The sequence below is a fragment of the Triturus cristatus genome, chromosome 3_1 (assembly GCF_964204655.1).
Source record: "Triturus cristatus chromosome 3_1, aTriCri1.1, whole genome shotgun sequence".
In the NCBI taxonomy this organism is placed as follows: Eukaryota; Metazoa; Chordata; class Amphibia; order Caudata; family Salamandridae; genus Triturus; species Triturus cristatus.
The window spans coordinates 790,172,314-790,198,508 of NC_140583.1; the positions used below are offsets into that span (position 1 = coordinate 790,172,314).

Below are 26,195 nucleotides of genomic sequence, written 5' to 3' on the forward strand. Positions count from 1 at the left end.
AGGCTGAAGGCTGTGTACAACTAATGAATCACGTGTCAAATGTCTAATAAAATATATTTCTTCTATTAAGTGACGACCTGCCACCCTTGGCGGAGTTATAACATCCTGCCTCAGACAGGGTGGCTGTGTACCCAGGAAAAAAAAAAACAGTACAGCGATTTTCCAGCAGTGAATGCAGGAGGAGCATGGTGTCCTTGCTGTCCAGGGTTTTGTCTTTGTCAACCACAGCCTTCGTCACAAAATGGCTGAAAACCCTATTGGGCTAGTGTAGGGGTTTAGCCTTGGGTAAATTAAAAACCCCGACAGTTGCCACAGACCGCAAAATTGCTGGTGGATTTTTCTGGTAGAGTCGAAAAGACCCAGGGAACACGCTGTGGATCGGCTTTCTTTAAACCATTCCAGGGCCGACTATGCTTAGTCTCCAAACAGCAGAGAGCCATCAAATGGCAAGTCCATTGGGGATGTTTGGACATCCTCTGAGAATCCATCAGACCACATCAAGGTTTAGCGTTGAAATGCCACACTTGTATACATCGCCCGGCCTAGGCAGTCAGCTGTGTACAAGAGTCAGAGCTGATCATAAGTTTTGCTGCATTGTGGCACCCTGGAAAGCTTAGATTAGAGTCACCAGCCGGTTGTCTGGAAACTACCAGTCAAACTCAGGCCACTGTGTCACATAGGGTGTGGGAGTAGAGGCATCGATGACAGCTCACATTTACTGAGAGCAGAAATCGGCTCATTGAAGAAAAATACTTTTGCCAAATGTTTCTATTCTCTTTGACACACAATAAGGTGGAGTTGAAGGAAAGGCACTGTTTCAACTTTGCTGGTGAATGCCTGCACCACCACACCCTCCAGCATAGGATGTTGAGTAAGAATGGCTGGGTTGATGGACTAGGATGTCGAGTATCCTGCCTATTAACTGGTGGTCCCGAGCATGGTTTCACCTAAGTGCCCAAAAGAGAACCCGTAAGGGACTCAGTAAATGGCAATAAAGGTTCTGTATGGGCTTGAACCAGCTGGAGTACCTCTGCCAGAACATTAATCTTCACCTTCATAGTTGCAGGTTTAATACTTTTGACGCCCAACGAACTGCAACAATGCGGGTCCCGTTAGCACTTTGTCACTGGAACCAAGCTATACCCGACTGATGCGCCCTAACTAGCGCAAAACTGTTATCGGGTTGCCTGTGTTCCGATTCAGGCAAGTCCTGGGGTGGCAGCTCGATCTGGGCTCTTCCCATTGGAGCAGGGTCAAGACTGATCTGCATGTGTTTGAGTTTAAACTGAGGTGGCATGGTGTAGACAATAATGATGGACTGGGATGCAGCCTCGAGATATTACCAGTGGTTGAGATTAATTCAAGCATTCCATCCATGACTTTTGAATACTTTAGTGTGTTGCCCTAAGTGGGATTGGTATGCCCAGATGTGGGTCCCGTGCACACTGTCACTGGAACAAAGCTATAACTGGCTGATGAGCTCCAACTAAGGAAAACTGGTCCTGTGGGTGTTTGAATTTCGGTTCAAGGAGGTCCTGGGGCAGCAGCTCGATCTGAGGTCTTCCCATTAGAGCAGGGTCAAGACTGATTTGCGTGTGGTTGGGTTCAAACTGAGGTGGCATGATGTGCAGAATAATGATGGACTGGGATGCGACCTCAAGATATTAGCGGTTGAGATTAATTCAAGCATTCAATCCAATACTTTAGGCCTTTGCAGAACAGTGAAGCAGGCACTTTTCTTGGTAGCAATGCCAGGACAAGTATAGAAGCCACTGGCATCTTAGAGTTCTTCACACCAATAATTCTTCATTACACGGAAGAATGTTAACATCCTCATCAAAATTGTCATTGTCCAAGTCAGTGCCAAAAAAGCTGCGAAGTTTGAGGTGTGCAGTGTGCTAAGGGCAAAGTGTCAGAATCAGAAGGATTGCCTGCTGGATGCCCTCCAGGGAAGGCAGAGCATGGCCTCTGTCATGGTGGATTGTTCTGGGAATCAGATAGCATAATAGGTAGAAAATCTGTCAGCCACACCAACATCATTGCAAAGTGAACTGGCGCAGAGAGTGGTACCGGAGCCAGAGGTCAAGCCACTACAGGATCAGTGGTGGAGGTGGGCCCTCTACTAATAGCCTACTTTACTGCAACATGCTTAAAGAAAGGACTTATCAGACTTGAGCGTCCTCTAGCAATGGCCTTAATGTAATGCAGTATGCAACTGCAAGGATTTGTGTAGAACTAGAGAGACTTTGCATGTTTTAAGGTACTGCAGGCTGCATCCAGACTAAACTGCAGTTATTCAAATGTAAAAGCCACATTTGGCGGAGGGTTTTTTGTACATTTTCATTTTATTTAAATGTTGTGTCTTTGCGAGGTGTTGAGTATGAATAGCCATTAATGAGACTAAGCATTTAATGTGATCAGGCACTGCTGAAGCTTTCACTTTGACAGTGCTTCTTCATATTGAATTTAGGCTTGTATTTTCAGTTTGAAGCCAGACTCGGCTTGAAACTGGGTTGTACTCGCATTGGCAATGTTTGATTAAAGAAAAGTGAGCCTTATTGTCTAGCTAATGTTTGTTTAGAATATCTTAAGGAAACTTGGTCTGCCAAATATGAAATTTCTTCAAAGTATGTGAATCTCAGAGGATCCACAAGCCTACTGAAATGGAAGTGGACTCCAGGGCACTCCTTGAAGCTCGTTACAACAAACGCCTGCAGAGCTTGAAAAATTGTAAGAGGGAGCTAGTAGTATCTTATTATAGAAAAGGCAGTATGGTAATCTGGATGAAGTGAACCTGCCCACCATCCTATTGGAAGAATGGGAATGAATTATGAAAGTCCTCATTCATAGTCCATTACTACCAGGGCTTCTTGGGGTTGAACGTCTTTCCAGACTTGCAATTTTTCTTAACTGTCTTTATGCTGTAAAAAGGGACTCCAGTTTCTTAAACTGCAGTGTCAGTCACATGAATCTGGAAAAGGGGACTTGGACGTGCAGTGTTCATGATTTCACTATAGAAGAAGTCTTTAATTATTGAAAAGATCTTTAAAAAATATGTAATGCGCATTTGGTGTTAATTCAAGAACATAAAAATTGTACTAAAGTGAATGCTCATAAGCTAGTTTGTACTTGCCTTCCAGATACACTGTACGCTCCAGTTTCTTCATTGCAGACTTGCACACTTTGCACTTCGAGACTGCAAAACCGTTGCTGAAACCACAGCATTCACAAAGCCAAACACTGTAGAATGTGGCTCGTCTTGATCTTTACAGAAACACAAAGCAAAAATAAAAACATGCAGGTGATTCTGGTACAGCAGTGCACTTGATGTGTTACCAAGTAGATATATATCACAGAACAAAAAACATAAGGCAAGAAAAAGTGTTTCTATCTGCATTGCATTTGTAACTTTCCAATACTCGCTTTTGAACGGATGCTGAAACATCCTTAAAAATAACAAATAAATAAAACACCACCTTATCAGGACCAAATGTAAGACGGGATTTTAACAGTCAGAAAGAACAGATCTAGGCAGCTATTGTAAAGGATGGAATGAGGGGGCACAGAGTTGCGACGGAGTAATCAGTATTACCTAGTAAACATTTACAATGCTAAACATTTTAATTCGCTAACAAAAAAAGCAGTAGGAAGCTGGCTTTCTATGTGGTGTACCAAAATGAGTTACACTACGCAAAAAGTCCAGACGACCCCTATTGGTTTACAGGGTTTAAATTAATAATCCTTAAATGCTCTCTTTGTAGTAGTGTGGGCGAGAAGTTTAGGCTTATTAGAGGGTAGTGTTAAGCATTTGTTGTAAACAGAGTCAATAAATGAGACAATACCAATTTACAAAAATAACAGATTGACATCATTTTAGACAAACCTCATCGAAATCAGGTAAGTACTTTAGACGCTATAGATTTTTACAGGTAAGACAGTAGAAAACCACAGCTGTCAGATTTGAGGGATGAGCCTTGAACGCAGTAATGTTATCCTATGGCAGAAACATTCACTACATAGGAACATTTACAAATGATTCTCCAGGTTACTCTACTGGACTTAAGGTGCTTAGAGGCCAAGGTAAAAAAAAAAAACACCACCAGTTTGAAACCTGTAACAAGAAAAAGGCTGCAAGTGGGAACATGTCTGGCAGAACCCAAAGGGGGGGGGCTCAGCTCTTGAGGGTCACTGAAGCAAGGGGGCACCATTGTTTAGCTCGGACTCGGGCTGTGAGGCTCAGGTGCAGAGGTATTTTGTCCAGCCACACGCTGGAAGCTCTCATTTTTTGGGGTCAACCTGGTGATGGGGGAAAACAGGACAGCCGGGCCACTTTTGGTGCTGGCCTCGGTGATGCAGACGTCTCTCGTAGGACGGTCTTAGCAGGGTTGGTGTACGGACAGGACAATTGACAAGCCTTGGCTGCTACAAGGGCTTGGGTACCCAGGATATTGGTGCTGGGGGCTTCTGGCGGGTCTAGAGGCTGGAAACCCACTAGGGAGAATGGGCTGACATCTGGGAGCCACAAAGTCCTTCTCCTGGGGTGCTGCTTCTTCGACAGACCCAGTGGTCAGCAGAACAGTGTACTGGGCAGATGTGGTTCGGTGTCTGCAGACTCCACATCTGAGGCTGGTCCACAGTTCTTGTATTTTCAGCTCTTTTGGTTCCTTTTTCTGTTCCCAGTAAACAAATCTGACTTTCTGATGTCAGGGGCCACGTAAATACTGCATTTAGGGGCGATAAGGATAGTAGCTAATGGGCTACTTAACCAGGAGGTGCCTACACCCCCTATAGGACTACTACCTGTGGACAGTGGGAATAAACCTGACTCAGACTGACTTCCTAGTTCCACTAAAAACAAGATGGTAGAATCCTTCTTTCGTTGTTCCCTTAGGTAGCCCACTTTAGGGGAGTGACTAACCCGAGAGTGACAACGCCTTCTGACTAGCTAATTTTCTCACCTGTTCTGATGCCACATGGGACTCAGGGCAGGGAGTGGCATCTCCCAGGTCTGGGGAAGCAGGGGTGGCATATCAAAAAGTAGTAGAGGCATGAAGCCTCTGGCCTGGATATGTTAAAACACTAGCTATCCTGCTACAGTAGGTACAAACCTTCCACCGGAGCAGGCACTGCTTCTGACCTCAGAGTGCGGGCTCACCGCCGGGGGGTTAGAAACTAGTCTGTGGTAGAATCCTGGATGAAACCAGTCAGCCAGCACACTAAGACTAGTAGGATTCAGGGGGCACCTCTAAGGTGCCCTCTGGGTGAATATCAGGACAAATCAGAAACTGGCATCAGTATGGATTGGTCAAGACGAGGCGTTTGATATTTTCAGTGAAGCCATCATACAGCTGGGTAACTCGTAACTTCCAGTGCCCAGTACATATACTTAAGCTGGCTTCCTGAAATCATTCAATGTCGTGGCAATGGAACCAGACATCTCAAAGGGATATCTGCTCATGCAGATATGCCCTCACATTTAATATAATGCAACATGCCTTTAGGGCTCTAATATCTGCTGTAAGGGTGACTTACATATAGTATTTGCAATGGGCATGGCACACAGGGAGTGTGCCATGTCATGTTATCAAACTGGTTGTCACCATTTCACGTATCCTGCAATGGCAGCCTGCATGCAGTTTATGTGCTGGTGCCTTTTTGTGGCACAATACATGCTGCAGCCCCTAGTAACCTACTTTATTACCCATGCCCTGGGTTCCATAGGTACCATTTACCAGGGACTTACAAGTGTGCTAAAGTCCTTACCAATTGAATTACAATTCTACACGTCAGTTTAGGGCACTGAAGCCTGGTTAGCAGGTTTCAGTTCAGTCAGAGCAAAACAACTAGCATCTAGTAGTTCAAATTGAGGCAAAAAAGATAGAGGGCATCTACAAAGTCCAGTTTCCTACAGCAGGGTCTCTGAATATGGGGCTACAGTAAGTCAACATTGGTACTGTTGACCTAGAAAGATGAAGATTTGTCAATGGTTGTATTCAGAGTCCAGAAGGGAGCTGTGAATGAAAAAAAATGCATTAGTGGATAGACATTTACAGACCATTAAAGAGAATTCAACTCACCCCTGTGAGCTGAAGTGCAAAAAACCATAACTCAAGGAAAACCCATATCTACCTTGCTGGCAAGCCCTCTAGTTAGTTAACTAACAATTCTCCTGTCATGATGAACAAGTTACTTACCTTCGGTAATGCCTTATCTGGTAAGACGGTCTAGCTGCAGTATCCTTACCATAGAACATTCCCCAGGCATCAAATTGAATCCAGAAGATTTCCAAGCAGTACAACCGGTGTGCTGGTACGTCGCATTATTCGGCTCCACATCGGAAGCACCAGAAGTGACGTGCGTGGTACCTGTATAGGTGCCACCCCAGAGCACTGACATCAGTTTACTTTCATGACTATCTGTGCAAGGAGCGCAGAGTCACAATGAGAACGGACCCACGGTGTGACAAACTAAGGCCCTGAAAAGGGTGTCCCTTCCACAGTAATCGGTTTGCTGAGTGGGGAAGGTGGGAGGGCCTGTAAGAAATCTGAGGCAGACAGTCTCTACCAGATAAAGTGTTATCCAGGGTAAAACATTTGTTAATCTGATAGAGAGCTCAAGCCACAGATTCCTGATCTTAAATTAGATAACCAAGCAATACCTCCTCGGAGGTGGGTTTGCAAAGCCAATTAAATCAAAGTGCTACAGGACCGAAGGGGTGAAGTGCCCCTTACGACAGACCTGACTAGCCAGGAATTCGTGCTTGACGAACATGTGCACGGATGCCCATGTCGCAGCATGACAGATGTCCAGAACACAGCCACCGCACACCAATGCAGTGGTCACAGCCTTGTATGGTGAAGTGAGCCCACAAGCCCTCAGGCCAATGAGTAGCACATCTTAATGCACAGAATGATGCATCGCGAGATGGCCAGTTTCTGCACAGTCTTCACTTTTTTAGATCCTACATAGCTTACAAGGAGCTGATTGACCACACAAACTATTTTTGGGTCTATATGGTGGAGTCTCTCTTCCTCTTTGCAGAAATGAGGGTGAGCAAAAAAGGTAGGCAGAGAGATGCTGTGGCCTACATGGGAATCACAACCTTTAGAAGAAAGGAAGCACATGTCGAAGAACCAGTTTGTCTGGGTAGACGGTGGGAGTAAGGAGGGTGCACAGAGTGCCTGCAATTCGCTGACCCTCCTGGTGGATGTTATGACCATTAAAAAGGAGGTTATGATGGTCAATAGGGTAAGAGGGCAATTGTGCAAAGGCTCAAATGGTGCATACATCAAAGATGAGGACACGGTTGAGGTCCCACTGAGACATGAGTGGTGTGGGAGCAAACATATGATGCAGGCTTTTAATACACCTAGCCACTACAGGTGACAGAGAAGGTTGGTCTGGAAACCACAAAAAGTTGAAATGTCAGAGAGATAACCCTGAAATGAGCCAAGAGTAGAGCCCTGCTGGTCCAAAAATAAAGCCTTAGATAAAGGTGCAGAAAGGGCGTCAACATTGTGGGAAGCACACTATGACACAAACTTATCCCAATAGCAGGTTTATACCTATTTGGTGGAGGGACGCCTGGCTGCCAGAATAACATCACAACAGACTTCAAGAGGAAGGTCAAAATCGGTCAACTGTCGCCACTCAATCTCTACACATGAAGGTGGAGTGTGTACAGATTTGGGTGGCAGACCCTCCCCCATTGCTGCAACAGAATATTCTCTTCTAGAAGCAGCCTGACTGGAGGACTGATGGTCATGGTCAACAGCTAGGGATACCAGACTCTCCATGCACAATACGGAGCCACGAGAATGACATAGGCCCGGCCGGTACTGATCTTCGAGAACTCTGGCAGAAGTGGTATTGGCAGAAAGGCAAACCAGAGGCCACAGCTCCCCTTGAGACGAAAAGCACCTCAGAGCGAGTGTCGCCTTGGAAACTTCAGAGTGTGAAACTGCTGGAATTGTGCTTTCTTGGCGGTGGAGAACAGATCTAACCAAGGCTCTCTCAACTGCTGAAAGAGACCTTGTGCCACCTCTGGGTGGAAACACCATTCGTTATCCACTAGGAATCTATGTCTGAGTTTGTCCACTGGCGTTCAGGGAACCTGCCAGGTGTTTAACCACCAGGAATATGCCCTGCTGTTCCAGCCATGTCCAGAGATGCAGGGCCTCTAAACAGAGGGTCCATGACCCCACACTGCCCTGTTTGTTTTAGTACCACATAGCAGTGGTGTAGTCCGGCAACACCTGCACTGGCCTTCCCTTGATGGAGGATAGAAAAGCTTTCAATGCTAGTCGGATCACACGGAGCTCCAGCAGGTTAATGTGGAATCTGGATTCTGACGGACACCAGAGTCCTCTGTTCTCTACCTCTCCCAGGTGCCTGCCCCAGCCCAAAAGTGACCCATCTGTCACTACTGTGAGATATGGTTGGAGAAGGGAGAGGGGTCTGCCTTTGACCCAATCGCAGTTTGTAGCCACCACTTCAGATCTTTCGCAGCTCCCTCCGAGATCTGGACCATGTTAGAGAGGTACCCCTGAAACAGTGCTCATTAAAACTTCAAGTCCCACTGCAGAGCCTTCATATGACACTGGGCATGTGTCACAAGCAGGATGTCATGAGTCCCAACAGCCTCAGGGAATGCCCGATGAAATACAAAATAAAGCCTAAAACATTGGTATTATAGCCTGAATATCCTGACTAGCCGCTTGGGAGGATAAGCCCGAACCTGCACTGTGTCCAGACCAGCTCAGATGAAAGGAGCACCTGATAGGGAGTCAGGTGTGTCTCTGGCATGTGGATATTGAACCCCAGCGAGTGCAGGAGGTTTCCTGTAGTCTGGATGTAGGAGAGGATCGCCTGGTGTGAGCCCGCCTTCAACAGTCATCGTCAAGATAGGGAAGACTGGTACCCCTGATCTTTGCAGATGAGCTTCAACCACCAAGGTCATCAACCAGACATCGAGATAGGGGAAGACTGGCACACCTGACCTCTGCGGATGAGCTGCAAGCACCATCATCACCTTGGTGAATACCCGAGGGCATTGGGAAGGCCTTAGGTGAGCATGGTAAAGTGAAAATGCTCGTAGCCTACCATAAACAGCAGGTAGCGCCGATGGGCAGGTGGGATAACAAAATAGCATCCTGCAAGTCCTACGCTACCATTGAGTCTCCTAGGTCCAGGGCAGACAACACCTGAGCCAACATGAGAATTCTGAATTTCTCCTCCTTGAGGAAGAAGTTAAGCGCTCGCAGATTGTTATAATTGAAACATATTACCAACATATTCCTCACATTTTGCGTGATTATGTTAGCATTTATTTAGCTATCTTATAATATATTCTTGTTGGATGCATACACAATTAACAGTTATGTGAGTTAGGTTAGCATCTCTGCTACCATTTTAGTTCTCGAAGACGCCATTTTGTATTATTATCGAAACTGTTACTTGCTCATTTTCGACAAATGGTCCTTGATAAGATTTGTTTCTCAACAGCCGAATCTTGCTCATTAACGCATGCCTTTTCTGCTACATAGAAGCCTTCTTCCACCTGTCTAGAGGGGAGGATAAGCCAGACGACCTTGGGCAGTAGATAGAATGTGCCAGGCTGCAGAATTAAAACTTATGTTCTGCAATCCTATTGTATTACGACAGCTACCAATATTTTTCCATAGTAGTCTGGTCTTTGTCGGCTCCACAACATACATAATGTAACTTTATGCTCGTTAGAGTCAGTCCCTCGTCAGCCATCAGAGGAGGCTGGTCAGACTGGACTCCGCTGCAGTGTATTTTGTGAATAAACTAATTTGCTTGTACTCTCTACTGCGTCATCGACTCTTCATTCTTGGAAGGCAGGAGGAGGTTGAGAGTGATCCGGGTGGCCCTAGTTGGGCTCCACCAGGTGACCCATCCTGCCCGTAGTCGGGCTGTGAGGTCGGGGTTGCGTCCGGTCAGATGGGCGGATCGGGGATCCCCATATGATAGAGCCTGGTTCTCGTGGCTGCCCCGCCTCTCTGATCGGGCAGCTCCTCCTCTAGTGGTCATCTCGGCTGTGGTCTTCGAAAGGTGAAACCCATGGATCGGACCGTTTGGTCCGAAGAGTCGGCAGTGAGTTCATCTTGAATTCCTGGTGAGTGCGGCGCCGTCTTGGTTAACTTGGTGGGTCTGCGGACCCTTTTGATACAGAGATTTTTTAACGTTTTGCCAGGCCACTTGTTGATTTGGGTTATTCTTGAAAAGGCCTGGGGCTAGAGTCTATCCTGTCTTAGCGCAGTCTAAGGACTGTCTTGGAGAGCTCTTTTGTTTGTGTGTGTGTTTTTGTGTGCGTGCGCGTTGATTGAGTGAATGTGTCTGATGCTAGGATGCCTTGTTGGAGTAAAGTGTGGTGCTTGGGGGGCCGCTGTTGCTCTGCTGAGCATCGGCTGGAGGAAAGGCAGCCTGTGCCTCCGGAAGGCACTCCGAGTTTTGAGATGTATCTGAAGCACGGTATTAGCCCTATTATGTTTCGTAAATTGTGGCACAAGTATACGAGGGACAATGCTGAGATTCAGTGGCCACTGGATGGCACCTTTCACTAAAACAAATTGAATGATTTAAAGGATAAATTATTTGGTAGAAGAACTAGGCAGTCGATGTTTGATACTGAGCAGGTATGGCAGAAGGAAGCGAAGCAGAGGCGTATACAAGCCGAGAAGGAGTCTAGGAAGAAGGCAATGCAAACAGTGGTTGAAAAAGCTGTAGCTTATGATAAAGAACAAACCAAAAGGGGTATGGAGTGTGCAGATAGGAAGTTTCGATTGCAATGTAATATGTCCTATGTTGTTCGAGAGGATGAGGATCCTTTTGTGGAGGATCTGCTGGAAACTCGTCCCCCACCTCCCTATGCCCCACAGAGAATATATCCTGTTCCATCGTCTCGGTTGTCTGTTGCCCCACCGCCTTCTTCTGGTCTTTCTGTAGGCTCAACAGCTTAGGCTCCAGCCCTATCTGTCTCCCCTCCGGTTTCGCAACCTGCGAGTGCGCGGTCTGCAGGCACCCCCGCAGTGTCGGCTGCTTCCACTCATGTTTCTCGTCCTTCTCTTACGCCCACCACACAGTCATTGCTGACATGGTCACCTGCGTCTGTACCTCTTGTGTCTTCCCCAGGTATTTCATCAGTGGTGTTGTATAGTGTTAGGACACTAGTACGAGGATCGGTTGGAGGGATTGGCTGGCGGCACGGGAGCGCACGGAGTGGGCATGGTTTCGGTCTGATGTGGGTGAAGAGGAGAAAAGGATGGTTGAAAATCAGGCAGCAAAATGGGTTCGGAATCTGATTTATAGTGTAGAGGATATATTGAGTGTGATGAAACATTTTGACCCGTTTGTACAACAGCATGCCCATCAGCATATATCTGCTACATTGATTGGCTTGTGGGAACAGTGTATTAGAGGCACAGCTCCTCAAATTATTTATGACATTCGAGATTGTGTATATTCAGCTGGTATGGGCCCTGCAGAAGTTCATGGTAATGTTGGGACACTACTCGGTTATCGAGAATGATTACATTATCGTACTCCCAACTAGTGTGTCCCAATTTCCGATGAGGCAGGTGCATCCTATTTTTCATTCGGAGATTCCAGAGCAGCGTAATCAGCAGGATGTCGTTGTTCAGCAGCGGGTAGAGGCTCATTTTCAGGAACAGTGGGTCTATACCCCGTGGAAGAGAAGTGAAGTGCTAGCTCTTAAGAGTTAGTTACTGGATCCTAGATAAAACCCTACGGCGTATTATAAAGAGTTAAGAGGCCACCTCCTCGTCAGTTATGACACTAGCAGATATGGAGATGTTTTTAGGGCTGTTGGTGCCGGTGGATATATGGAGGCGGGTGCATACGCAGGATGACAGAGTGGAGTTGGTTTGCACATGGGATGAGATTAAGGCATGGGACAAGGAGAGAAAGCCCGTTTGAAAAATCTAGGGCTGAGATTTTGGCTTTGCCAAGTCGTATCATCACTTACATGCATTCTCTTATCCCACCCAGGCGAGTAGATTGGGATAATCTGACGGCATGTCGTCAAAAGAAAGAGGAGTGTGTGTCTGATTTTTCAACTCCATTTGAAGGGGTGTTTTGGGATTTTAGTGGGCAGGATTTGTCAGTTGAAGGTGGTGTTGGTATGTTAACAGGTTTATTACAAATTTGCTTCCAGTGATTGCGGCTCGGTTACAAGCTTCGGAGAGCACTTGGACTACCTACTCCCTTTCGGTGATATGGAGTATGGCTCTGTATTATGAGCATCGAGAAAATGAGGAAAAGGACAAAGTGGAAAAGAAGAGTAAGGATTTGAAAACAAGGGTTATTCTGCAGCAGGTTACAAGAGGGTCCGGAAGGGGACGGGGTACTGGTCTCGCTCAGAGATCGCGGGATGCCGGTAGAGGTGGTGCACTCTTAGGGCCTAATCAGTATGCGTATTGCAAAAAGTAGGGACATTGGTGAAGTGAGTGTCCGGATTTGTTGCAGAAAATTGCAGTACCTAGAGGGCAAGGTTCGAGTGGAAGGGGCCGTGGTAAGTTTGATCGGGATGAGGTTCAAGTAGGTGCATCTTCAGGAGGTCGTTCTTATCAGAATTATTTTGATGACCCCCAGGGAAGGCAGTACTAGCATGATGATTATGATATGAATGAAGCTGCAGGGATGTCCTATGGTTAGGACAGCCAGAGTCAGGGGAAGGGACCAGTTCAAATTCCTGTAGATCAGCGTGGTCCTTATGCCACAGCAGATTTGCATGGTACAGCACAAAGATTTTGGGTGGATACAGGTGAATGAATATGCTACTTACCAGTATGCATCTGTTCTTGGCATGTAGGGCTGCTGACATTCATATCTGTGCATAGATCGCCGCCTAGTGTTGGGTCCGGATGATTGCACGTTGTTGTCCTGGAAGAGTCTTCGAAGTATCCTGGGATAGGTGACTCCTCCCCTGGACTACAGTGCGCATGGGCATCCTCTCCATCCTCAGATTGTTTTTCGCCATTGTGGCAGTGATGGAGTAGATACAGAAAGTGATGACCATGCTTTACAGTAATTCTGAGAGCTGCAGCTGCTACAGGCGCCGGGGAGGAGGGAGGGCGATATGAATGTCAGCAGCCCTACATGCCAAGAACAGATGCATACTGGTAAGTAGCATATTCAGTTCGAGGCATGTGGGCTGCTGAATTCATATCTGTGCATAGAATACATAGCAGGGCCCTCTATTAGCGGCGGCTACCAGTGCCAGCTGCAGCGGTCTGAAAAAGAGTTTTGAGAACAGCCTGTCCTACAGCTGCCTGCTGTTTCGATTGTACATCTACACAATAGTGTTTGGTAAATGTATGTGTAGTGGACCAGGTGGCTGCTCTACATATATCATGCAAAGGAATGTTTCCTAGGAAAGCCATGGAGGCCCCTAACTTACGTGTTGAGTGGGCTCGTGGGGGAATCGTTAAAGTGCGTTTAGCCTTTTGATAGCAAATTTGAATACATTTAACGATCCATCTGGCTATACCTGCTTTGGAGATAGCGTTACCTTTGTGGTGTGGGGCAAAGGCAACGAAAAGTTGTTGTGTTTTCCTAAAGGGTTTGGTCCTGTCGATATAATACATGAGGGCCCTCTTTACATCTAGGGTATGGAGTGCCCTTTCAGCGACAGTCTGTGGGTTTTGAAAGAAAACCGGCAGTTCAATAGTCTGATTCATGTGGAACTGCGATACCACCTTGGGCATGAACTTGGGGTTGGTACGTAGTACGACCCTGTTGGCGTGAACTTGTAGAAATGGCTCTTGGACGGTTAGTGCCTGGAGTTCACCAACTCTTCGTAAAGAAGTTATCGCTACTAGGAAAGCTACTTTCCAGGTAAGGAATTGAATCTCGCATGAGTGTAGAGGTTCAAAGGGTGGACCCATCAGGCGTGTGAGGACCAAGTTGAGGTTCCACATTGGGGCTGGTGGGTGGCTAGGAGGAATGACTCGTTTGAGTCCTTCCAAGAATGCTTTGATGGCAGGCACTCTGAATAGAGAGAGGTGCTGCCTGGTCTGTAGATAGGCGGATATTGCGGTCAAATGGACACATATAGAGGTGTACGCCAGATTGCATCGGTAGAGGTGTAATAGGTAACAAATAATGTTTTGGATGGATGAGTCTAGCGGGTTGATGTCATTATTATTGCAATAAATGACGAACCTCTTCCATTTGGCTGCATAGCAAGCTCTGGTAGTGGGTCTCCTGGCCTCCTTAATGATGTCCATACAGTCAGGTGGCAGGTTGAGGTAGCCAAACTCTAGGACCTCAGGAGCCAGATTGCCAGGTTCAGCTGTTGCAGATCTGGGTGCTGAACCTCTCCATGGTTCTGCGTCAAATGCTCGGGTTTGACCCGCAGCCGTTGATGCGGCACCACGGAGAGTTCTAGAAAGGTGGTGTACCACGGCTGGCGTGCCCACGTTGGAGCAACCAGGATGAGTGTCAGTGAGTGTTGTCTGAGTTTGCGTGCCACCAGCGGTATTAGTGGTGCTGGGGGAAAAGCGTACGCAAATCTGCCGGACCAGTTCATCCATATCGCATTGCCCTGCGACTGCGGATGTGGGAACCTGGCGGCAAAGCTTTGGCATTTTGCGTTTTCGCTTGTGGCGAATAGGTCTATGTCTGGATGACCCCACTGCTGGAAGTACGGTTGGAGAACTGATGGGTGTAACTCCCACTCGTGCATCTGGTGGCTGTGTCTGCTGAGCAGATCCGCCATCTGGTTGTCCTTGCCGGGGAGGTGTTCCGCCATGAGGAACATGTTCCTCTGAATGGCCCACTTCCACATGCTCTGAGCCAGATGAGACAACTGTGGAGAGTGTGTTCCTCCCTGCTTTTGTATGTAGTACATGGCGGTCTTGTTGTCCGTCCGGATCAACACGACTTTGTTGCACAAGTGTACTTTGAATGCTTTCATTGCTAGGAAGATTGCCATCAGTTCTAGAAGGTTGAGGTGCATCTTCTTTTGTTGTATTGTCCATAGTCCCTGCACTGTGTAACTGAGTACATGAGCTCCCCATCCCTGGAGAGACGCGTCCGCTGTCAGTACTATTTGTGGAACAGGCTCTTGGAACGGTCGGCCCTTGCAAAGGTTTTGTGGATTCCACCAATGCAGAGAGTTGTATGCCCGACCGCTCACCAACACTAGGTCTTTCAACTGTCCTTGAGCCTGATTCCACTGACGTGCTAAGCACTCATGGAGCGGGCGCATATGTAGTCTCGCGTGCGGGACTATGAAAATGCAGGAGGCCATCATGCCTATCAACTGCATGAACACTCGCGCGGGCAGGGAGTGTTGTGGTTTGAACTTGTAAATCAGCATCTGTATGCTGTTGATTCTCACTAAATTTGGCTGAGCTGTGGCCGCCAGAGTGTCTATGGTCGCACCTAGGTACTGTTGTACGTGTGCGGGCTGGAGATGGGACTTTGGGTAATTTAGTGAGAACCCCAAACTGTGAAGGAGGTGAATGGTGCGGGATATGTGGCTGGCACATTGTTGGGCTGACTTTGCTTGAATGAGCCAGTCGTCCAGGTAAGGGTAGACGTGTATGTGCTGCCTCCGCAGATGTGCCGCTACAGTAGCTAGGCACTTTGTGAAAACCCTGGGTGCTGTTGTCACGCCGAAGGGAAGGACTTTGAACTGGTAGTGCTGCCCCTGAACAGTGAACCTGAGGTATTTTTTGTGTGAGGGGTGAATGGGTATGTGGAAATACGCATCTTTGAGGTCCAGTGTGGCCAGGAAGTCTCCCTGCTTGAGCAGCGGGAGGACTTGCTGTAAAGTGAGCATGTGAAAATGCTCGGAGAGAATGTACCGGTTTAGGGGTCTCAGGTCTAATATAGGTCTGAGCGACCCGTCCTTTTTTGGTATTAAGAAGTACAGGGAGTACACCCCCGTACCTTGCTCGTGGACGGGTACGACCTCTATTGCACCTTTTAGTAGCATACTTTGCACCTCCTGCTGTAAGAGCGTTAAGTGCTCTGAGGACATAGGACGGTTTTTTGGAGGTATTGTGGGCGGAGTGGAGGTTAATTCTAGGCAGTAACCGTATTTGACAATATCTTTGACCCACCTGTCCGTGGTGATGGAGTTCCACGTGGACAGGAACCTTTGTAGCCTTCCCCCGACAGGTGTTATGTGGTCGGGAGGAAGGGAGAGGGCGTCACTGCTTGTTCTTGGGGGAGGACCTGGTGTTGCCGTAGCCGCGTCCTCTGCCCTTTGTGCTGGAGCCACGATATCCACCCCGGGTGTTTTTGTCGTAGGTGCTCTGTGTGTTGCCTTTGTTGTATGTTTGCTGTGACCCCTGTCCTCTACCTGCTCCTCTATTTCCGGGGCGACGAAAGGAGCCGCTCCGAAAGGACTGCGTTTGTAGAGCCCCCATGGACTTTGCAGTGTCCGTGTCTTTTTTTATTTTCTCTAGGGTGGTGTCAACCTCCGGCCCGAATAAGTAGTCGGGGTTGACAGGTTGGTTGAGGATGTTATTTTGTACCTCAGGTTTGAATACGGAGATTCGCAACCAGGCATGTCGTCGCAACATGACGCTAGTGTTTATGGCTCTGGCAGCTGTATCCGCGGCATCCAGTGCACACTTAATGGATGCATTTGTGAGGAGCTGTCCCTCCCTGATGAGGATCTCTGCACCTTCTTTGTATTGGTCAGGGAGATGTTGGAGTAGTTGTTCTAATGTGTCGTAGTGTGCTCGATCGTAGCGAGCGAGGAGCGCCTGAGTATTGGCAATACGCCATATGTTAGCCGCCTGTGTGGCAACCCGTTTGCCGGAGGTCTCTAGCACCTTGGACTCTTTGTCCGGGGGAGGATCACCACCTGTTGTTTGCGAGTGTGCCCTCTTGCGAGCATTCGCAACTACAATTGAATCCAAAGGTAACTGGCCTTTAATGTAGGTGGGGTCCCCAGGCGCCGATCTGTATTTTTTGTCGATCCTGGGGTTTATTACTCTTGCCCTGGTGGGCTCTTTGAAGATGTCCTTTGCTGGTTTGAGGACACCCTTCAACATAGGTAGAGTTTTAATGTTCCTTTCTGAGGATGCGAAAGTGTCCATGAGAAAGTCGTCCTCTACGGTGTCAGAGTGAAGTTGCACCCCATGATTGGCCGCAGCACGTTCAATTAAGGCGTTGAACGCGGCAGTGTCCTCTGTGGGAGATGTTTTTGCTCCATAGAGTTGCGGGTCCTGTGCATCTATAGGTGCACCGGAGTCAACAGGGTCATCCCAAGCTTGATCAGGGTCCTGTTGTCCTTGAGGGTCCATTTCTCCGGGGTAGGGGACGTGGTCACCCATGTAGTCCTCCAAAACATGTGTGTCGGAGTGTGTGGGAGAGAAGGACAGTGGATCCTGGTAGGGGGAATGGAGAGGTTCGTAAAGAACCGGTTCCGAAACCACTGGCAGCTTTCTTTTAAGTGGGATCCGGAAGGAGTCCAAAGCTGGCTCTGAAGTTATTCTCCTTTTGTGGAGCAGCATCCTGCCGGTGTCGGCGTCGATGATATGTGACGGAGACGTCTCCGCAGGAGAGCATTCGGCAGGCGTGATCGTGGTGTGGGTGACCCGTGTCCTGATTTGGAACATTTTCGGGGCCGTGGATGGCGGCAGGCCAAAAGTAATGTTGGCCGGTGCCGAAGAGGCTGTTGGAGCTTTTATTGGCTCGGAGCCCGATGTGTCCTGGAGGACTGTTTTGTGTTTGGTGCCGTGCGCAGCAGCGGGCCGCACCTGGAGTGCCATCGATTTCTTTGCGCCGACCGGTTCCGTAGAAGCGGGCGTGGACTTTTTCGGCGCCGGTGAGTCATCGAGTCGAGGGGCGGTAATGGCCGTCGAAGTCTTCGATGAGTGTGCCTTTGGTGGTGCTGTCGAAGCGGTGTGAGACGCAGCAGGCAGTTTGACCTTTGGGGTCGGAGTCGATTGCTTCGGTGCCGGGAGCCGAGTAGGGTTGGTGGCACCGAAGGTTTTCTTCCGTATGTCGATGCCGACGTCGGCCGTTGCAAGCTCGGCACCGAAGTCTCGTTTGGTGCGCTCGGTGCCGATGGGTTTTGCTGGCGTCGAAGGTGTGGTGGGCCTCGATCCGACCAGCGTTACTTTCGGTTTCGGGTTGAACCAATACAGCTTTCGGTTTCGAAGAAGGGAAACCAGCCGGTTTGGGTTTTAATGGCTGCCGCTGAATGTCCGAGGCCGGGCCAGAGGGCGGGGCCGAAGAACTGCGGGATAGGTCTTGGGTAAGGCCCGAAGGCGATCCCTCGACCGGAGCCATAGACTGGCGCACTGGGATGTCCTCAGTCTGTACGGGTAGGCCTTGCTCGTCATCGGAGCTACTCTCTTCGGCCCCTAAGGCCTCATTGTAGTCTCCTACCTCGGTGTCGTCTTCGTCTCTGCGAAAGAGGCTTTCTTCAACGTCTTCCGAGCCGGAGTCGTGTTCGGAAACGGGGCTGGAGGGTAGGTTCTCCACGTCTTCGATATCTTCGGTCTCAGCGCTGAAGATGTCGGCCGGGGCCGGTGCCGCTTGCTGCGCTTCGAGTCTCGCTGTTCGTCGATTCCGGAGAGTCTTCTTGGATCGGAATCGGGCACAGGCCATACATGTAGATTCGTCGTGATCCGGTGAAAGGCATTTGTTGCACACCGGATGGACGTCGATGTGGGGATATTTCGCATTACATACCGGACATCGCTTGAATGGTGTCCTCGATTCCATCGTCGATGATTGGTCGATGGTCGGGTAGGAAGCGAAAAGTTGGTTCTGGAAGTTAGTAAACTAACAAGATACTATCGATACCGATCGGGAACAGTACCGACGCGAACTAAAGGCCTTTAGGCCTAGAAAAAGTTTTTCCTAACTTGAGTCAAGATAAGCACATCCGAACCCAATGGCGGAAAAAAACAATCTGAGGATGGAGAGGATGCCCATGCGCACTGTAGTCCAGGGGAGGAGTCACCTATCCCAGGATACTTCGAAGACTCATCCAGGACAACAAAGTGCAATCATCCGGACCCAACACTAGGCGGCGATCTATGCACAGATATGAATTCAGCAGCCCACATGCCTCGAACATGAATATCTCGGTTTCTCGTTCGCTGGTGCCTGGGGCAGCCCTGTCTGACCGTAATAATGTTTTGGTAGGCTATTCAGGCATACCAGTTGTGAGCCCCATTTCCAAACCTTTTGCTTTGACCGTTGGTCCTTTTACTGTGGACTCCCCATTTTTGTTGACAGCATACTGTGGGGAAAAGTTATTAGGATTGGATTTCTTGAAAAAGCTACATGCTACTATTTATTGTTCACCAGACGGTGGTTACAGGACTCTTGGACCAAATGTGGTTAGTGCAAAACAGTGTTTGTGACGGATGCAGCACTTCCTGTTGAATTTAAAGATTTGCCATAGTATTTATGGGCCACAGGGGAGACTGATGTGGGGTTGTTGCAGATACCACCAGTTTCTACAAACGTTAAGGACAATGCTGTACTCCCTCGTATTCCCCAGTACAAAATATCACAAGCTGGAGAACAAGCTTTGATGCAGATTATACAGGACCTGATCAAATCGGGGGTGGTTGAGGACACAGTTGCGAATGTATGCAATAGTCCTATTCTCCCAATTCTTAAGAAGGCACATTTGGATTCCCCTGTTGCACATCTTGATGTCTATCGTTTTGTGATTGACCTGCAGGAAATTAATAAAATAGTAGTACCCCAGTTCCCAGTGGTCCCAGACATTACTGTCCTTTTGACAACGATAACTTCCACAGCCAAATTCTTTTCTGAGATTGATTTGAAAAATGCTTTCTTTAGTATTCCTATTCATCCAGCTAGTAGATATCTTTTTGGCTTCGCACTGGCTGGTAGGAGCTTTAAATTCTGTAGAGCTCCTCAGGGGTATACTGAAAGTCTCAGTATTTATAGTCCGGCTTTAAAAAGTCAATTGGACTTTCTCTCTCTCTCTCTCTCTCTCTGCAGGTAATGTATTATTGCACTATGTGGATGATATTCTGATTGCCTCTGATACCAAAGAGGGTTGTCGGGAGGCTACGGTTACATCATTAAAGCATTTGGCAAACAAAGAACATAAAGTGGTGTACGCCCTGCGCGCTACGAGAGCTATTTACCTGATAACGATTTTAGCAGCTTACACAGCAACCCCACACACTTTCCTACTCCCTGCTGACGAGAGTCAACTACCTCGAAACACGTGTCCAGGGATGGCAAACGCTACTCATACTTGCATTCATGACTCGGGCATAGGCATACTCGCCGACGCTAACCTCAGGGACCACATTTCATTGGGGTAACACGCTTGGTAGGTGGAGCAGTGTGCGACCAATTAGACTTATGCAACCCAGGACCAGTATCACCCTTCTTAGGGGCTTTTCAGTTGAGTATAGCATCACTGTGAATAGTCTAGTTCCACCAGGGATCAATTTGACAAAGCACTTTCCAGCCAACAAAATATGCAGCTACACCTTGCTCCCAATCATACTTGAGATGATCTCCTGCTAATTATCAAAAACAGAGGGGCAGGACCAAGCTAAATGAAGAAGCCTCACATACGCTGCCCTACACCACAGACTGGGAAGTAGTCTGGAGGAATCTACTCTAAGATTTTCTGGATTAAAAATTCTCAGTGCAGGAACTTAAAGAAGCTTATGTTTATAGTTCATGGAGACCATCTGCATGCATCAATATGTCGATTTTGCATCTGTCCGCGCTTTACAAATTTCTAAATCCCATTGTCTGCCATGAATAGGGCCAGCTATTTTGAGATTGGAAACTATGGTCTATAGGCTGCACACCAACTATCTGGATATCAAAACAAATGATTTAGAGGGACAAATTCTGGTGGCTACTCAGAGAACCTCAAGATCTTCTCCGGCAAAATATTTCTCAATCCCCAATATGTGAACACATCTAACGCATTGGCCTCACATTTTCCCTTGAAATGCTCGAACGTGAAATGTTCCTACAATATAGAGGTGGACAAATTCTAATAGATCAGCTTTAGATATGTTCTGTCAACCTTGATTTCTCTGATGAGTGGAAAAAAATGGGTTTGCGCCATTCAGAGGTATCGATGATGAGTAAAGAAACAATACTCCAAATCATAAAGAGTATAGTTTCTTAAAGCCAGCAAGTGGTTAATACTGAGGATTTATCCTCTCTGGATCTCCCCAATCCCACTGGTATGAAGGATTGTAAGGGAGTACCATCTGTCTGCAGTCTCTCCAGAGTAATGAAGGGAAGCCACCTACCCGGACGGTACCAATGCCTAGTGTAGTGACACTGCACAACTAAGTAGTATAATTCGAGATCCAGCACCCACTTCAAAGCCCTGCTCCCCCAAACCCCAATTCATAAAGAAGAAACATAACTTCCTAGATTATCCTTGGCAGTCTATCTGCTCAAATGAGCCATGTCAACAATGCTTACAGGGTTTGAAAGAACAAGAAGCTACTTACCTTCGGTAACGATCCATCAGTAAGAGACATAGTAGTTCTGGATTCCTCACCTTAGAATTACCTCCAGGTGACTGGATACGCAGAATTTTTCCTCAGCAGTAGCCCTGCGCATCAGTAGGTGGCATTGTTCGACTCAGCATTTGTAGTCGGCGTTGTGATCGCCGGGATGCCATCGCGGTATCTACTTCGACACCTCCCCTGCACGCGGACGTCAGTTCTTTACAGGACATTCCAGGCCACAAGCACAAAGCCAAGCAAGACACTGACCACTGGTGCACAAAACTAGGGCCCTGAAAAGGAGTCCATTACCCTAGAAGTCAGTTTGCACATTGGGGAGGATGGGTGGGACGGTGAGGAATCCATAACAAATATATATCTCTTACAGATATATCATTACCGAAGGTAAGTAACTTGTTCATCTGAAAGAGACTATTAATTATGGATTCCTCACCTCAGAATAGATACCCCAGCAATACCAACCCCAGAGGTGGGTCTACAAACTAAGTTCACACCAGAAAGACCTGGAGAACTGAACAGCCAAAGAAGCCATCTCTACGGACTTGGCTGAACGTGTGCAATGAAGCCCACGTGGCTGCCTGGCTTATATCATGAAGAGGAACACCAGGTCCCAAAGCAGTAGTGGCTGCCGTCGTCCTGGTGGAATGGGCACGCAGCCCTACTGGAGGATCCTTCTTCACGCAAAGAACAACCCATCGAGAGATGGTCCGTTTTTGCACAGCCCAGCCTTTTTTGGCGCCCACATAGCAAACAGAGAGATGGTCATCCACCCAGAAATGTTTTGTGCGGTCCAGATAGAATGAAAGCACACGTTTTGGATCCAGACGGTGGAGCCTCTCCTCCTCTTTAGTAGGATGTGGGGCGGAAAGAAGGTGGGCAAAGTGATGGTCTGTCCTATGTGGAAGGAAGTAAAAACTTTGGGAAGAAAAGAAGGCCTAGTGCGAAGGACAACCTTGTCTGGATGAACAGCCAGGAAAGGAGGGTTGGATGAAAGGGCCTGAAGCTCATTCACCTTGCGAGCAGAGAAGATGGCAACCAAAAAGGAAGTTGTGTGTCAAAAGTCTGAGAGGCCAGCTATGTAGCGGCTCAAAAGGAGCGCACATAGGGTAAGTCAGAACCAAATTCAAGTCCCACTGGGACATTACGAAAGGAATAGGAGGAAACAAGTGAGTAATTCCCTTAAGGAAGCGATTTACAATAGGGGACATGAAAAGGAGCAGGTTGGTCTGGAAGGTGAAGAAAGGCCTAAATGAACGAAAGATATCCCTTGAGTGTGCCCTGAGCAGAGCCCTGCTGAGCCAAGGAAAGAATGAAGAGGAGAACCTCTGAAAGGAGGGCAGAAAGGGGATCCACAGAGGGGCGACAAATACAAAAAAAATGCTCCACAGATTATGCCAGGCTGTGAAGTCCCCTGCGAATGTTCCAACACTCCGGAGAACGGACAGAACCCTGCGCTCGTCCCAAGAGACAGTTACCAGGGGGATTGCACATTACTTCTAGTCACTTTATGTGCAATAGGAACAGCTATCAGGGGCCCCGATTTCCAAATTTAGACATCCCCCTCAAAGGCTCACAGATCATATGCGAGATCAGGTCGATGCCCCCATCACAGTGGACGAGAGCAGTGCAGCACTGGCCGCTGTACGCCCGGGCCATGCACCTGACCCTGACGGTTCCCCATGGAATTCCTTGAACCACACATGAACCCGCTGGGTCCGCACCTACTGGAGGCAATACATGAAGCCCTTGATCAACACACACTGCCTCAGGATTGGTGACATGCTGAGATTGTCCTGTTCCTGAAGCCCGGCTGCCTACCGGAAGATCCATCATCATATAGACCTATTTTCCTCATCAATTTTGAGCCCAAACTTTTGGGCAAAATCCTCGCAGACCGCCTGCATGTCTGCAGGCGGCACCTGATCCACCCGGATCAGTCCGGCTTCATGCCACATCGATCCACTTGTAACAACATCCGCAGAGTCCATAACGCCATGGCAAAGGCCCCGGAGCTAGGGCACCCCGCAGCCAGTCCACTGGCCGACACAGACAAGGTGTTACTCTCTCAGCTGGTCGTACCTCTTCCAACTCCTCGAAGCCATTAACTTCGGCCCGTGCCTCCTAGCCTACATACGCCTGCTCTAAACGGACCTAACGGCCTCTGTCTGGATCGCAGGGCACTGGTCAGCCTCCTTCCTTAGCAGAGGCACGAGACAGGGCTACCCCGTCTCCACTATTGTACGCCCTGGCCTTGGATCCCCTGATGGCTTGGGTGCGTGGCGATCCGCTGATCAGAGGCTTCAAATGGTCACAGTCCCAATCTGACCGCCTCGCACTTTACGCGGATGATGTGCTGTTCTTTATGAGCGGTGTGAGAAGTTGGCCTGATGTATGATGTCACTAGTTATAGTGTACACCTTATATCAGTCCAAATACCCTTATGGTGATTGGTTGTAAAGTCAACCTTATAGACCAGCTATCCTAGTGGTAGCATGGACAAGAGCAGTCTTAGGCTAAACTCTGAATGGCATGTGAAGCCAGCTGTGATACCATATATAATCCCTTGAATACCAAATGAAAGGACACCACAACAGATATATATATATAAAATAAAGTGTATTTATTCTAAGCAAACCCTCAGCACTCTTTATGAGATTAGAGGTAAGTACAACACAGTCTTATTTATGCATACATTAAGTCACACAGGTAAGTAATACAGTTAGGCCCTAGGGGCCACGCAAACCATATACTAAGTAAGTGGTATAAGGACCACTGTCACGGAAATAGAATAGGCCTAGGCCTAGGGAATCGCTGGGGCTACACTACACTAGCGTTAGTTAGGAAGTGGGAGGCCCACGGGATTCGTGTGCAGAGTGGAAACACTCACGTGTAATGCGTAAAAGTCAATAGCAATAGTACAGTTTAGAAAACGGTAGATTTAGGACACTTCCGGAGTAGCTAGGAAGGTGAGACTTGAAAACTAGACACTAGGATAGTCACTATCCTGATGAGCACCGGAGTACCCAAGTTACCTAGCCCCCAGGCTGCGGGTGCATAGGGGTGAAGATGCGTCGTTTTCGTCGTCGACTCCTATGGATGCCTGAAGAAAGATGCAGACAGGCAGTCAGGGGAGAGTGTCCGGTGGATCCCAAGGCTGGGATCAAGAAGAGAAGAAACCTGCAAGCAGAAGGGACAGAGTCAAGGTCACTAGCCAGTGACCACGTGGAACCAGGAAGGAACCAGGCGATGTCGTGAAGAGTTGCAGGTGAAGGTGAAGCTTGTCGCTGCAGCCAGGAGGACCAGGAAGCGTCGAGGACGACCAGGACCAGGAGGCGAGCTGTCCCACGAAGGCTCTTGCTGTCGGCGGCGTCGAAGTTGGACTAGGACTCACCAAGCCTTGGCAAGCGGAACCCACGAAGAACAAGGGACTTGCTTCTGGTGCAGACCAGGAAGGTCTGGGGTGCTTCTGCTTTGCAGAGAAGCGGGAGCCAGTCTGGAGGGGCCAAACCAGCGCAGAAGATTTCAGGGAGCGTCGTCACAAAGGCCACTAGCCAGCGGGCAAGCAACCGGACAGACGCGGCAAGCAGGAAAATGCTGAAGGGCCCCACGCAGGACTCGTGGAGTGTGGGGGGCTGGTCTTCGGTGCAGATGGTGCTTGGGGTTGGGGCTTCTCAATCCCCGGTGCACAACTTCGAGGGTACCTCAGAAGCTGCGCTGTAAGTTACTAGCCACTTTTCCCAGATAGCCGGTCCCACGTCGCTCGTCACCTCCACGGATCTCAGCTCTGCTGCAGATGTGGATGAGGGTCGGAGAAGTCTGGAAATCAAGGCTCTGGTCGGGCTCTGCAGTCGGTTCCTCGTAGAACTGTCGCAAAGCAAAGGGTAGTCTCTTGATGGTGCCTGTTTGCACAGGGTAGCCACTCCTTGGCTACAAGGGAGATTCTTCAGTCTTCTTCTTTCGTCGAATGTCGAAGGTCCAGAGTTTCTGTTCAGTTTTGCAGGTTCAGGATAATCTAAAGTCTTGAGGCCCAACTCCCACTCTTATACTAATCTGGGGGGCTGGGATACCTGCTAGGTCACGCCTTATGGGTGGGACCTGGGAGGGGGTGGTTACACCCACTTCCCTTTGTCCAGTTTCGCGCCAGAGCTGGGGCTGGAGTGCCCCAGCGCCGGTTTGAACTGGACTATGCAAGGAACACCTTGTTTGCCCCAGGCATGTCTCATTCCTTTCAGCCCACCCTGCCCCAATACACTAAAGGCTGTCTGGAGAGGTGCTAGCACCTCCCCAAGCAGGAAACCTATTGTCCAGGCCTCCCTGGCTGGGATCACTCCCAGCTGCAGGAGGTCAGACTTGTGTCGTGGCAGCAGCATCCATTTTGTGATGCTGAGGCTTTGGTCAGAGGCTAACAGTTGAAGTATGATTTTAACATGTCTTTCCCTCTAGAAGGGGGGAATAATATTCTCATGTCCAGAAATGGCATGGGGGTATTATTCCCGAGTGTTAGACACCTTACACGACATGTTTTGATAAAGCCAGACCATAGTTACCATAACCGTCTAAGATTATAAGGCACTTTAAGAGTATATGGTAGGCTATATCATAGAACAGCTATAAGGACAAGGTTCCAAAAGCTGCAGACAGGCTCAGCTCATGCTAGAGCACCATCTCACATGTTACCAAGCACTC

At 48.4% G+C, this 26,195-nt stretch overlaps 1 protein-coding gene across 8 annotated transcripts in view; it reads right to left on the reverse strand.

Moving 5' to 3' along the window:
• RBM44 (RNA binding motif protein 44) overlaps positions 1-26,195 on the reverse strand; it is a 2,201,010-nt gene that overhangs the window by 1,394,742 nt on the left and 780,073 nt on the right. For all 8 annotated transcript variants that reach the window (XM_085645048.1, XM_085645052.1, XM_085645050.1 and 5 more), the window contains one exon: positions 3,134-3,264. In XM_085645048.1, the coding sequence (XP_085501174.1) occupies positions 3,134-3,264 (131 nt within the window). The remainder of the gene's footprint in view (positions 1-3,133; positions 3,265-26,195) is intronic.